The sequence below is a fragment of the Bison bison genome, unplaced genomic scaffold (genome assembly GCF_000754665.1).
Source record: "Bison bison bison isolate TAMUID 2011002044 unplaced genomic scaffold, Bison_UMD1.0 scf7180017860360, whole genome shotgun sequence".
Lineage (NCBI taxonomy): Eukaryota > Metazoa > Chordata > Mammalia > Artiodactyla > Bovidae > Bison > Bison bison.
The window spans coordinates 234,563-248,660 of record NW_011490932.1 but is presented as its reverse complement, the minus strand read 5'-3'; the positions used below and the strand labels follow the sequence as shown (position 1 = coordinate 248,660).

At 38.6% G+C, this 14,098-nt stretch overlaps 1 protein-coding gene across 2 annotated transcripts in view; it reads left to right on the top strand.

Moving 5' to 3' along the window:
• PIBF1 (progesterone immunomodulatory binding factor 1) overlaps nt 1-14,098 on the top strand; it is a 231,558-nt gene that overhangs the window by 208,860 nt on the left and 8,600 nt on the right. For both annotated transcript variants that reach the window (XM_010831994.1, XM_010831989.1), the window contains exon 17: nt 5,972-6,145. In XM_010831994.1, coding sequence (XP_010830296.1) covers nt 5,972-6,145 — 174 coding nt within the window. The remainder of the gene's footprint in view (nt 1-5,971; nt 6,146-14,098) is intronic.

The window sequence follows — 14,098 nt, the reverse complement described above, 5'->3', positions numbered from 1 at the left end:
TCCCAGTCTTGTTTTTGTTGACTGTATAGAGCTTCTCCATCTTTGGATGCAAAGAATATAATCAATCTGATTTCAGTGTTGACCATCTGGTGATGTCCATGTGTAGAGTCTTCTCTTGTGTTGTTGGAAGAGGGTGTTTGCTATGACCAGTACGTTCTCTTGGCAAAACTCTATTAGCCTTTGCCCTGCTTCATTCCATATTCCAAGGCCAAATTTGCCTGTTACTCCAGGTGTTTCTTGACTTCCTACTTTTGCATTCCAGTCCCCTATAATGAAAAGGACATCTTTTTTTGGGTGTTAGTTCTAAAAGGTCTTGTAGGTCTTCATAGAACCGTTCAACTTCAGCTTCTTCAGCGTTTCTGGTTGGGGCATAGACTTGGATTACTGTGATATTGAATGGTTTGCCTTGGAAACAAACAGAGATCATTCTGTCATTTTTGAGATTGCATCCATGTACTTCATTTCAGACTCTTTTGTTTTGGTTTAAAACCAGGTTGGTTTTTACCTCGGGTTAGCTCAGGTAAGAAGGATGCACAGAATGCTGACCTGACTGCCAGATACATTGTTATTCCCCTAAAGAGCACTTCAGTGTAACCTCCAGTGGAGCACATGTTTGCATTATACTTCTTAGAGCTATTTTCATCAAGAAATGCCATCTATGTGTCCCCTTGCCAACATGTTTGCAGAGTTTACAACTTTCAGCCATCTATTGGCATCAACCATGCAATACTCGTAAGCAGCTGCTCTGCAGTGGAGCTCTTTTAATATGCCACCCTCTATGCAAATAGTTTATACGAAATGACCAGGATATGTGCGTTCACATTCAAGAGAGTAGTTTATCTCCTTTATAGAGAGTGTTGGTACAGTCATCATCTTCAACATCTTCACCATCTGGAAGCGTCATAAGAATGTCCTTTACTCTTCCACTTGAGGAGTAGAGTACTGCAATGTGGTTTTTATGTTTTGTTTTATTTTTATATTAAGTTACAATCATATAGTTGGATGCAGTTCTGCATTTGTTCATTTTAATGAATGGTTCCTTCATTCCTGAAGTTACGGTAATTTTCTTATGTGTTTGATATACTAGAATTATAAGATATATCCTATTAGGTTTTTGTAGATCACTAGAAAATGTATCAGAACTAATGAATATTCTTACCAGTCAGACTGCTATAGAAGAATGTTTAAAGGTCTCACACAAGTGGTATATGGAAAAGAGAGTTGAGGCAGGGTACTTTTGCTGTACTTGAATTTTATAATGAATGAGTAATGATTCTATGATTTTTAAAAAGCAGAAATTAAAAGAAATATTTTGACAAATGACTTTCTAAATTAATGGAGCATTTGCCAGGAATTGACTAGGACTGCCGAAAAGAAGCGTCCCTGAATAAGATATTCCACATTTTTTAATTTTGGATAAGAGAGCCTACTTTCCATCTGAGGACCTAGAGTGAAACCTGCTTGGCAGATTTTCTTGTCCACATATCCAGCTATCTCATTCAGATGAATGGCCCATAGCAGCAAAAAGAAAACATTTAGTCTGTTTCTTCATTCATACATTGGGGCACACAACCAAAGACTGTCAGAAACTGGAAGAAAATTAATAGCACAAGAGGGAGAAAAACACACACACACACACATACAATAAACAGAGGGACTGACTCTTCTCCAGAGAAAACAAAAATTCTGTGACGGAAAAGAACTTGCAAGGTTTTGTAATTAGTTTCTTCAAAAAGATTTGAGAAATTAGTATTTATAGAAAATAAGCAGCGTATGGAAAAAGTTTATGGTGTTTTCAAAAAATGCTGAAATCAAAATCATGTAGTTACTATAAGTAAGTTAAAAATGCCAGTAGAAGGATGTCAGGAAAAGTGAACAAACTCTCCTAAAACTTTGAAAAAGGTAAAAAGACAGAAATTTACAAGGAAAAGGTAAACAATATTGACAGTTCCGAGAGAAAGAAAATACTTACAAAGAAATCAACATTAGCTTGGCAGCATAGTTCCCAGAAATCTGACTTTAGAAAACAGAGAAGTAATACCTGCAGAGTTCTGAGGACGAGTATAGTACTTTACCACAGTACCCCCTCATGAAATTACTAGATTGTTTGCCATCAAATGACAAAAAGAGCGAGAGAGAGACAAGAAATAATGGAACATGCCAAGATGTGCAATAAAAGGAAATTTCAAAGTAACAACTTTGCATCAGTCTTAAAATCAGTCAGTACAAAATTGATCCCAGCAAACAGTATGATTAAGAAGCTAGATAATCTTAGGTCATGTGGGGGAAAAGGCATTTCCATCAATGAGGAGAAAAAAGGCAGAAACTCTTTAAGAAGAAGGGGAAAGATCTCTGTAAGAAAGTCAGGGTTGCTATATTTAAAATGGATAACCAACAAAGACCTGCTGTATAGCACATGGAACTCTGCTCAGTGTTGTGTGGCAGCCTGGATGGGAGGGGTGTTTGGGGGAGATTGGATGCATGTGTATGTACGGCTGAGTCCCTTCGCTGTTCACCTGAAACTATCACAGCGTTGTTTGTTAATCACCTATGTGTGTGTGCTGTCGCCTCAGTCGTGTCGGACCCTTTGCGACTCTATGGGCTGCAGCCTGCCAGCCTTCCCTGTCCTTCACCATCTGCCAGAGTTGGCTCAAACTTACATCCATTGAGTTGGTGATACCCTTAGACTCAGGAAAACTGCCCAGCCTCACAATAGAAGAAATGCAAAATAAACATACCCAAACACTTACGAGACTGGCAAAGATCCAAAAAGGTAAGACAAGCATGCATTTGGTCAGTTTGGAAGCTGAAGCTTATTGAATCAGAGGAGATTTCCTAAGTTTACACAGTCAATAATCCTGTCCAGAATAGGTGAGTCTTTGACTTCTAACCGAGTACTGAAATATTTCCACTACCTGTGCTTGGCTTTCTGTGTGCTCAAGTCTCCAGTGGTGTTGTCAGTACTATTTGACATTAAGTGGAATTTTCTTTATTCAAATTTACCATTGATATAAAAGAGATCATCTGTATGAAAACATAATAAAACTGCATCTTATTTTGGTGTCCATTGTAGCTGTGTATTATCCTAATAGGAATTTTGCAGAATTCAGTTGCTTTTTCAGTGTTCTTTACTTAGATTTCAGAAGCTGTGCTAACATTTAATACTATCAGATGAACAGCCGTAGTTCTGTGACAGCACCCTCGGTTGGGGTCATCCTAGTCTAAAAACCTGTGAATTTCCCTTCTGTGTCCTGACCAGCATCAGAAGTGATCTGTTAGCTGTAGTTGTTCCTATATTAGCAGCAGGTGAGGTCAAAGAGAAACAAAAGCATGACTTCCTCTTGGACTCTCAGAAGCCAAAGCCCTCTGCCTGGTATCCCCGCTTCCCCTTTGTTTTCTCCCTCCTCATCCTTACCGTCTCTCCCTTCCCTCCCCTCAGAAGGTATGATTCCCTGGACCCTATTTATCTGTAGAATAGTGTTAGGTTGTATTGGAGGAAATTTTTTTCTCCATATTTTATCTCCATGCCAAGGTACAAAAGGTATGACTAGTAAAAAGAGGTTCTTTCAGATAAAAAATGTTCCTTTGATAGGTTGAGAGACCATTATCTCCCCTCTCACTTCTATTTACCGCATGGTAACTAGAACAGGAGCTGAAATCTACCATAACACCAGACATATTTTACATTAAATCAATGGTACACACTCCACTATAGGGAAGCATATAAATGAAGTAGCATAGTCTCAAAAGCAATGAGTCCTCAAAAGGCTCAAATATCAGGGACTTCCCTGATGGTTCAGTGGTTAAGAATCCACCTTGCAATGCTGGGGACAAGGAATCAATCCTTGGTCAGGAAACTAAAATCTCACATGCTGCAGAGCAACTAAGACAGGACACAGCCAAATAAATAATTTTTTAAATAGTATATCAGACTGGCAGTTTCTGAAGGTAGACACATCCTCATGTGCGTTGGCCAAGCCAGCCCCATTCCTGCAGAAAAGAGAGGATTCTGGCATCGTTTCTTCCAGCTCCTCTCTTGGCCCTGTGAGTTACTAAGGCTTTGTGGCTTAAACTCAACAGCTCTGTTTTAAAATACCCACTCAAGCTAGATGGTTCTAAATAGAACTAATGACAGCCAGAAAAAAAAAGGCCTGTAGGAACTTGCTGTGACACAGAGCTGATGTCTATAAACAGATTAGTAGAAGGAAGCAGAACATTTTCTATCGCTGTAACTTTTGTGTCTTGGCACGAAGATGAAATAAAATCATAGGAGAAAATTACCTCCAACAAAGCCTACCACTGTTCTACAGAGAATAAGGTAAAGAAGAGTTTAGTCTGCCCTCTCTCCATATACTTGTGTTTGATCAAATCAATTTAGTAATGAAGCATAAATATCCACTAGTTAGTGTGCGGTGCTAAAGGTTTGACTACGGGGAAAAGAAACAACAAAATAGATGTAAAAGAATGAGGGAAATTTTTTATCTGGGTTTTTCAAGTTCAGCATAACTAATCCTTAATTCAAACAATGACTGATAGACCTAACTCAGGTTTTCATTTGTAGAAGAGGGAGTAATATGTTTTGTTGTGTCTTTACTGAAGTATAGTCAATTTACGATGTTTCAGGTGTGGAGCAGAGTGCTTCTGACTCCCTGTGCTATACAAGCTGGTCCTTGATGTTGATCTGTTTTATATATAGCAGTCCGTATCTGTTAATCCCAAATTCCTGATTTATCCCTCCCCCCACTTTCCCTTTTGGTAACCATAAATTTGTTTTCTGTCTTTTAGTCCGGGAATAACATGGTTAAAGAAACCCTGAAGCTATATTAAACTTATTGTTTGAACTGCTGGTTAATAGACAAGAAAAATTTTTTTCAGACTTTTTCCCTTGCATCTTCATGCAAGATTTCAAAAAAGGCTGGTAGTATAGTTTAAGAGGTAGAAGAGAAAAAGTTAAGTGCCTAAATAATCTGTTTATCAAGTATGTGTAGAAAAGCTACCAGGGGACGTAGCTATGCCCATGACTCCCAAATTTGTTAAAATCACCTGGGGATCTTTAAAATTTTCAGAGCCAAGGCTACACCCCGGTTCAATTATCTCTCAATCTCTGAGGGTGGAACACAGGCATCAGGTTTTTTTTTTAAGCTCCACAGGTGATTCCAATGTGCTGAAAAATTTAAGAAACACTAAACTATGGAATTGGAGAAGGCAATGGCACCCCACTCCAGTACTCTTGCCTGGCAAATCCCACAGACGGAGGAGCCTGGTAGGCTGCAGTCCATGGGGTCCCTAGGAGTCAGACACGACTGAGCAACTTCACTTTCCCTTTTCACTTTCATGCTTTGGAGAAGCAAATGGTGACCCACTCCAGTGTTCTTACCTGGAGAATCCCAGGGATGGGGGAGCCTGGTGGGCTGCCATCTCTGGGGTCGCACAGAGTCGGACACGACTGAAGCGACTTAGCAGTAGCAGCAAACTTTGGAATAATTTTTTTTTGAAGTATAGTTGATTTATAATACTGTGTTTGTTTCAGGTGTACAGCAAAGTGATTCAGTTATACGTGTGTATTTTTTCAGAGTATTTTCCATCATAGGTTATTATAAGATATTGAATATAATTCTCTGTGCTACACAGTAAATCCTTGTTGCTGATCTCCTTTATGTATAACAAGATAATACTATTGTATGTGTCTCTTAACCCCATACTCCTGTTTATCCTATTTCTCCCTCCCCCTCTTTCCCCTTTGGAATGACATACTTATCTTTTAACAGTATTAACAACTATGAGATTTTTGTGCATCATTATTGAACATTAATATGTAGTTATTTTCACAACTTTCCTCATTTATGTAATGTAATTGTTTCAAATGTTTTTTCTACTTCAAGAATAAAAATAAATGTTTTAACATCAACATCATGAGTTCTGCTTGCTAAAATCATACTTGTTTTCCTCTTCTATTTTCATGTATCAACAGGAATTGGCAGCAATGAAGCAGATTATCACTCACATGCGTAGTAAGCGTTCCAAGGACAACTTACTTTTCACTAAAATGGAATCCAAAAATGTGACAGAAAATCAGAAATCAAAGACTTTGAATGCGCCTAAAGAACCTGAAGACAATGTATTTATACCCAAGCCAACACTGTTTGTAAGTACGACAAAAATTTAGAATGTTAGTCTTTAGTTTTCACTAAATGTATTTGACTTAAATATCCTTCCTATCACTCATATTGATTGGTTTCAGACTAACTATAATCATTTTACGAAAGGGCCTTGAAAGATCTGTATTAGTCCCTTTTCTAGTTAGCCTATTGAACTTGCCCAGTAATTAGCATTAATATAGCACCTTCCATTCTCTAGGGACAAATTTTAAACAAATCAGAAACTCTTGATTTGACTGGTTTACAGCATGATCTCTCAGTTTTTCATTAGGATGTAGCTGACATCATACCTCTTTTGAAGGATTTTCTCTTATATATAAAAGAAAGTTTATTATAGAAAAAAGAGAAAATGCAGATAAGCAAAAAGAAGTTTGTTTTTTGGGGTTTTTGTTTGTTTGTTTGTTGTTGTTTTGGCCATGCCTCTCGGCTTACAGGATCTTAGTTCCCTGACCAGGGATTGAATTCCAGCCCTCAGTAGTGAAAGCACTGAGTCCTAACCACTGGTCAGCCAGGGAATTCCCTGTTTGCATGATTTATAAATTTACATAAGAATAAAAGGGATGTAAAATATCACCTTTACCCTCTTATTTGTAAAATAATATATTTTGCTGTAAGGAGTTTTCTTGTAAAGTATAAAACCAATCATATTAACATAAACCAAAAAACTGAAATGCATTATTAGGTTAAAATGTATGTACACAGAAAGTAGTAAAAAAAAAAAAAAAACAAGAAATTAGAAATATTTGGATTAAAAATAGAGAAAATAAATTATGAAATATTGAAAATGATGTTTTAATAATAATGAGAATTTAAGAGAGTCAAACTAGGAGTAACTTTATTAAATAGTTCACTTTACTTCAACACAGTTACCCCTCCATGCCTTAATTTCTCAGAAGAGGCATGATTTTTACCATCTGAGCATAGAGACTCAAAGCCAGAAAGATTTTCTGTATGATATTCTGAGTCAGTGAGTCCCCAGAATCTTAAACTTTTTTCAACTCCCTAGATGATTATAATAATCGGTCAAGTATGGGAACTTCTGATCTAAGCTGTTTCATTATACATTCAGAACATGCTACTCAAGATCAATGAGATGTGAGAGATTGCTTGGTGATTACATAGTTCAACCTCCTTTTTCAAAAAAATGACAGAGTTACAATCTAAATGAAATAAGGGATAATTATCATAAGGATCTATGTGGCAATAGACTGAGCTAACAGAATGGAGAAAACAGGAAATCTAGATTGACCAGCCTGGGAACAAGGCAGCTCTGTGGATTTCCACGTGAGTCCATGGATCTTTTCCTCTAGTGGTACCTTGGCTTCTCGCTGTTTCTCTCCTAGTGTCTGCTCACTGATGGTTTCCACTTCCTTATGCACTTGCTCACAGTTCCTTGTCTTGAGACGTGTTTCTCTGCATCCTTTCCCTAATCTGCTCTCTTCTAACTAGTTCTCTCTGTATTTTCCGAAAGCAAGAATTGAATGGGCACAGTTCCTCCTTATTGGGGGATTGATACCTCTTGTGGCAAGACGTGTTAAGGTTATTAGCCAGCTACTGAATGGCTGCCCTTACTAATGACCAGGGATCATCTGGTACCAAAGAAAGCTGCCTAAGGCTGTTTATTCAGAAGGGCTACGGCTAGGTAGGTTCTCCTCAGAAAGTCAGCTAAGATTATGGCAGACATTACGGTGTGTCTGTTGTTATAGTCTACAAGAAGAGAGCACACTGAACACATAGATGCTAATGGGGAATGTAGCGTCGGGTGAAAACCCCATGGTACAGCCAAATACATTAAGCCTGTCACATGCCCTAGTCTGCTTTTCTCACCCTTCTCTGTTTCAAGCAACGTACTACTCTTTCTGACCCTGACCTCCTACATGTCTGACTTTAGCTGGGTAACCTGATTCTGATATCCTGAAATCCTGACTGTCACCCATACAAAAGTAACAGATTTCTCCAGGATGTCAAGATAAGGTTTTGCAAAGAGAAGACAGATAAGATTTTAAATATAAAGTCTTAATTGAGTAGTTTTTATTTCCTCCTTTATGCTTATCTGTATTTTCTTTTTTTCTACAATAATCTTTTTCTTATATACTAGAGAAAATGTTTCAAAAGAGGTATAATCTCAGCTACATCCTAATGAAAACTGAGAGCCCACGCTATATACCAGTCAAATCAAGACTATGTTGCTAATAATGTAGAATTTGGAATGAGAACTGACCGGGTCACCTGGGGCAAGTCACTAAAATGCCCTGAACTGGTTCTTATCTGTAAAATAAGGAGCAAGATTACATGATATAAGGCCTGGACTTCTTTTATACTAGCATCCATGATTATCTTAAAGCATCATAATTTCTACAGTTACTGAGTATTTTCAATTTTCCATAGCAATGCTTTTCTTATGTTTTCTCAGATCTTGTTAATAGGAATTTATGGTGCTAATATTTGAAAGTAAGATCTAACCATTACATAATTTTATGGTTCTATAGCTAAAATGGAACATTTCTAATTTATTTCCAGATCCTTTGGCTGAAATTATTTGCTGTTTGTATTTTTCCCTAATACAAATTCAATATTTAATGGGATGGATAGGTGCATGTTTATATATACACTGAAAATATGAAGAAAACACACAGAGCCCCTGTTAAATGGGCAGTAGGGTGAAGGTGGATTCCCTGGTAGCTCAAGTGGTAAAGAATCACCTGCAATGCAGCAGACCCAGGTCTGATCCCTAGGTTGGGAAGATCCCCTGGAGGAGGAAATGGCAACCCACTCCAGTATTCTTGCCTGGGAAATCCCATGAACAGAGGAGCCTGGTGGGCTGCAGTCCATGGGGTCACATAGTCAAACATGACTGAGCAACAATCACTTGCGATTGCAGGGTGAAGGTAGAGCTGAGTTAGAGAAGAGAAAGGGGAGGAATAAGAGCTTAAGACAGTTTTCTTCACATAAGTTTATAATCATAAAAATGTCCTGCAGTGTTCACGTGATATTGACATACGAAGACAACCCCACAAGGTGTATTTTTTTTTGTTTGTTTCTTTCTCTTTTTTGGCTGGCTGTGTCAGGTCTTAGTTTCAGCACTCAGGATCTTTCTGGCAGCAACAGGCTTCTCTCTGGTTGTGCTCGTACGCTGCAGAGCAGGAGCTTTGGAGTTTGCAGCTCTGGAGTTTGCAGCTCTCAAGGTCTCCAGTGAGTTTGCAGCTCTCAAGGTCTGGAGTTTGCAGCTCTCAAGGTCTCCAGTGAGGCACCCGGGCTCTAGTTGGAGGACATAGGCTTAGTTGCTGTGCTATACATGGGATCTTTGTTTCTCCCACCGGGGATGGAACCCACATCCGCTGCATTGGAAAGAAGTTCTCAGCCTCTGGACCACCAGGGAAGTGTCTCCCACAAGTTGTATTCTGTAGGAAAACTCTTGACTGTTGAAATCACACATGTTGGCAGGGTTATTATTCAGGCATTTTTGATGTACCAACAAAGACTAAATTGAACCATAGAATGTAAGTGCTTTGAGGATAGAAGCTTGTTCCCATTGCCTTACACAGCACAAGATCAAAGCAGATAATAAATATTTGGTAACATAGGACTTAAAAAAAAAGAAACAGTTATTTGCCTCCCCAATTTAGTTATCGTCTAAACTGTGGGGAATTTTAGTGTTGAACTAAATAAACTACGTGGGGTCACAAAGAGTCGGACACAACCGAGAAACTGAAAAACAACAAATAAACTACAAGGAAAGTGAAAGCAGCAGCTTCTCAGACCACATGCTGCTTCTGCATCAGGCAACACCATTCAGTCTCTTTCATCCGAAACTCACAGTTTGTTCCCACCAATAATCTACTTTCTCTTTCAGGGTGGTTTTTAGCTGTCCTAGCCATTTTTACTATCCCCTTCCTAGATGACAACAAGAGCTGTTTGAATCGTCTTTGTAGCAACACTCCTCTCCTTTCAGAGCAGCAAGGAACTGTCTTTTGCTAGTTTTCTGTTCCTTTCCCAAAATACCTTTATACTCAGGATTCATATCATTGTCATTATTTTGTCAATAGTTTCTTTAAATACATATTAGCAACCCCACTGTTCGTCTTGTCTCCAGGTAGATTGTGGTGGTTTGGCTGCAAAGTCATGTCCAACTCTTTGCAACCCCATGGACTGTAGCCCACCAGGCTCCTCTATCCACCGAATTCTCCAGGCAAGAATACTGAAGTGGTAGCCATTTCCTTCTCCAGGGGAATCTTCCAGACTGAAGGATCAAACCCATGTCTCCTGCATTGCAGGCGGATTCTTTTACCGCTGAGCCACCAGGGACTGTAGGCTCAATCCTGGTAGAACCTGGTAGAATTTGTAGAACCTGAATCTCCAAATAGAATAGGGAACATAATAAGAATATGCAGCACAAGTACGTAATTGAAGGGTCGCAATTACAGGGAGTTCATGATAGTGTCCTGGTCTTGGCTTATACTGGTTACCTCATTGGCTAGTGTATGTTGAATGGGTAAATTACATTTATAAAATTTTTTTAAAAATGATTATATAAACCACTTGATTCTCAAGAAGTGATTTAGAAGGCTATGTGTAGTCATCTGAAGGCAAAACATATTCAAATAAGTTAAGTTGAACACATGTGTGCTGTCTGTGTGGAGGACCTAAGCGTTATAGAGCATCTGATCATGAAGAGAGAGTCAACTTTGGACTTCTCGGTCCAGCGCAGGGTGTGCAGGTTCGATCCCTGGTTGGGGAACTAAGATCCCACATGCCTCTTGTGTAGCTAAAAAATAAGAATAATTTTAAAGATAAAATAAAAATAAATACATTAAAAAGTTTGAAGTAAGTGTTAAGAAAAAAGTCAGCTTTACAGATGCTTGTCCTCTAAGATCAAGGATAAGAAAACAAATGAAAATAGTAAAAGGTGAAATTGGGTGGACTCTTTTAAAGGAAATACAAATTACTATGAAAATTCAAAGAAAAAAAGAGAGATAATATGATGTGGATGGGCACCAGGAAAGAAAGCATTGAGGTTGATCTTGAAGAATGTCTAGGATTTGACAAGCACAATAAGGGTTAATGAGTGAGAAATTCCAAGGCAGAGAGTGTAATATTCATAAAACATTTTCTAATTTGCTCCTTTTCATTATTCAGAATGAGAATGTTTAATAATCTGACTTTACACCTCTCTTACTACATTCTTACGCCAGACTTTAGGCATTTCACCGCTTAGTGCTTTCTCTTAGGACAAAAGAAAAATACACATCAGTAAGGTATGCATAGAGTAGTCTGATTCAGAGAGGCGGGAATTATTAGAATGCTGGTTACCAGAAAGCAGGGGAATGGGGAGTTACTGTGTCTAATGTGTGCAGAATAAGCATAAGATTTTATGGCACACCAGGGTAAATGAACTTTGCTGGTAGGTTGAAGCAGCTCCAGCCATGTCTGAAGGCTCAGGGGCCAGTTGCTCATCATACCTCTAATGCTTTCTTGTCACATTTGTTTGGAAGCTCTGGTTTCACTATTTCATGTTGAATCTAGATTTATCTCATCAGAACATGCTCAGACCTCAAGATATCTAGCTATGTCTATTTATATTTTTAAAAATAATTTTGTAATTTCAGCTCTCAGTAATAGCAACGTCTTTTTGATGTAATGTAGCTGTGAGCTAAATTAGAAATAAGGATTCTTTTTAGTAAGCGTGCAAGTAGAGCTGTGAGGACTATATGATTTGGGGCAGTTTCTCATTTAGTCACTTCCTTCGTAGAAAAGCTAGTCTTCTCTCCTAGACTCATTTAAGTTGAGCCCTGCCTTTGAGGACTCATAAATATTTGTTTCTTTGATTCCTAGTTTGTATCTTTGTTTTCAAAATACAGTGATTATATCTGCTAAACATAGTATTTCTTTACTTCAAAAAAGTGATGCTGGCTGAACATTAATAGATTCTTAATTTCTAGCTCTCTTTCTAGATTCCAGGAATAATCTACCAGGCGTATTGTGTCTGCATTTATCAGTCAGCAATCTTCTCAATGTTATAATCCCCAAGTTATATATTAATGTTTTAGTTTTCTGTTTCTGGATGATACAAAAGTAGCTATCTTATCAGTTATTATCTCTGGAATCACATTGTAACAGTAAATTACTTCTGGTTGGTTTCCAGTTAATCCCATCATTTGTTTTTAACCACAGCCCCCTGAGCTCTTTCCTAGATCTGGAATACAGTTTACTTCAGGGCCTGCTAACACCACTAATAATGGGAGGTTTTCACTAATTTGTACTGTTTCTTTATAAAGTTACAAATATAATTAACCTAAACCAGCTCAGAAAATTAAAGCAGTGTTTTGGCTCAGATGGTAAAGAAGAGCCCAGGAGACCTGGGTTCAAGCCCTGAGTCAAGAAGATCCCCTGGAAAAAGGAATGGCCACCCACTCCAGTTTTCTTGCCTGGAGAATTCCATGGACAGAGGAACCTGGCAGGCTACAGCCCATAGGGTTGCAAAGAGTCGGACACGACTGAGCAGTTAAAACTTATCTGTCCAAGACAGAAGTTCATTCTAAGTAGTTTGTATATCTAGGACTTCCCCGGTGGTCCAGTGAGAATCTGCCTGCCAATGCAGGGGAGACAGGTTCCATCCCTGGTCCGGGAAGATTCCACATACCACAGAGTAGCTAAAACTGTGTGTCACAACTGCTGAGCCCGTAGTCTCTAGATCCCATGCTCCACAGCAAGGGAAGCCCATTCACTGCAACTAGAAAAAAACCCATGTGCGGTAACCAAGAGCCTGCGCAGCCAAAAATTAATCAATTAATTCAGGAGTTTGTATGTCTAATATATGTCTAATGTGTTTGTATATAAAATATATTATGAAAAGGGTTTCATATCATGGAACCTCTGAGAATCTTAATTTTTTTAAACTGTGAAATAGAAAATAAAGATGCTCCTTAGAAGATTAACTCTATTAATGACTGAAGAGGCATAACAAAATTTGTTACCTAAAATACCATCTTATGGGTAGAAAAGCTAAACAACTTTAAGATAGTAACATAAAAGAAACACTACTGTTTAAATAGGTAAAAGAGTGGAATTACCAAAATAAAAAGCGGTTAGTTCTGTATCTGGATTTTTGTGCCCACTTTATTTAACAGTCATCTATCCGGGGTTGGGCAAGACAGTAAATATTCTAGGCCTTAAGAGGCACATGCATATTGTTTTGTTTTTTACCTTTCTTTTAAAATGTTAAATCTATTCTTAGCAGGCAGTTCATACAAAAACAGACCATGGACCATGGTTCGCCAGTCAGTGATCTATCCTAATGTAGTTTGCTCAGTACTCATCAGGAGTTTGTAAAAGCTTAGAAACTTCCAGTGTCTGGAACTTTGGGCCGTCACTAATGGATAGTACCTTACTGACAAAACAGAGAATGCATGCGTCATAAGAATCTGAAATCAGCTTTCCAGAATCACTATTGTCTCCAAGGAATTTGTTTGAATTTTGCTAGTGTTTAGGTATAGATACTGATGTAGATGAGAAGTTGACCTATTCTATCCTAATGTTATTCACCTGAGTTTCAGACAGTGACTGGGGCAGAAGTGTCCCAGTAGAAAGATTGAGCGTGCCTTGAGTTCATACCACAGAATATGCTATGTCCATATCTTACTGGTTATTATCAGATCAGATCAGTTGCTCAGTCGTGTCTGACTCTTTGCAACCCCATGAATCGCAGCACACCAGGCCTCCCTGTCTGTCACCAACTCCCGGACTTCACTCAGACTCACATCTATTGAGTCAGTGATGCCATCCAGCCATCTCATCCTCTGTCGTCCCCTTTCCCTCCTGCCCCCAATCCCTCCCAGCATCAGAGTCTTTTCCAATGAGTCGACTCTTCGCATGAGGTGGCCAAAGTACTGGAGTTTCAGCTTTAGCATCATTCCTTCCAAAGAAATCCCAGGGCGCATCTC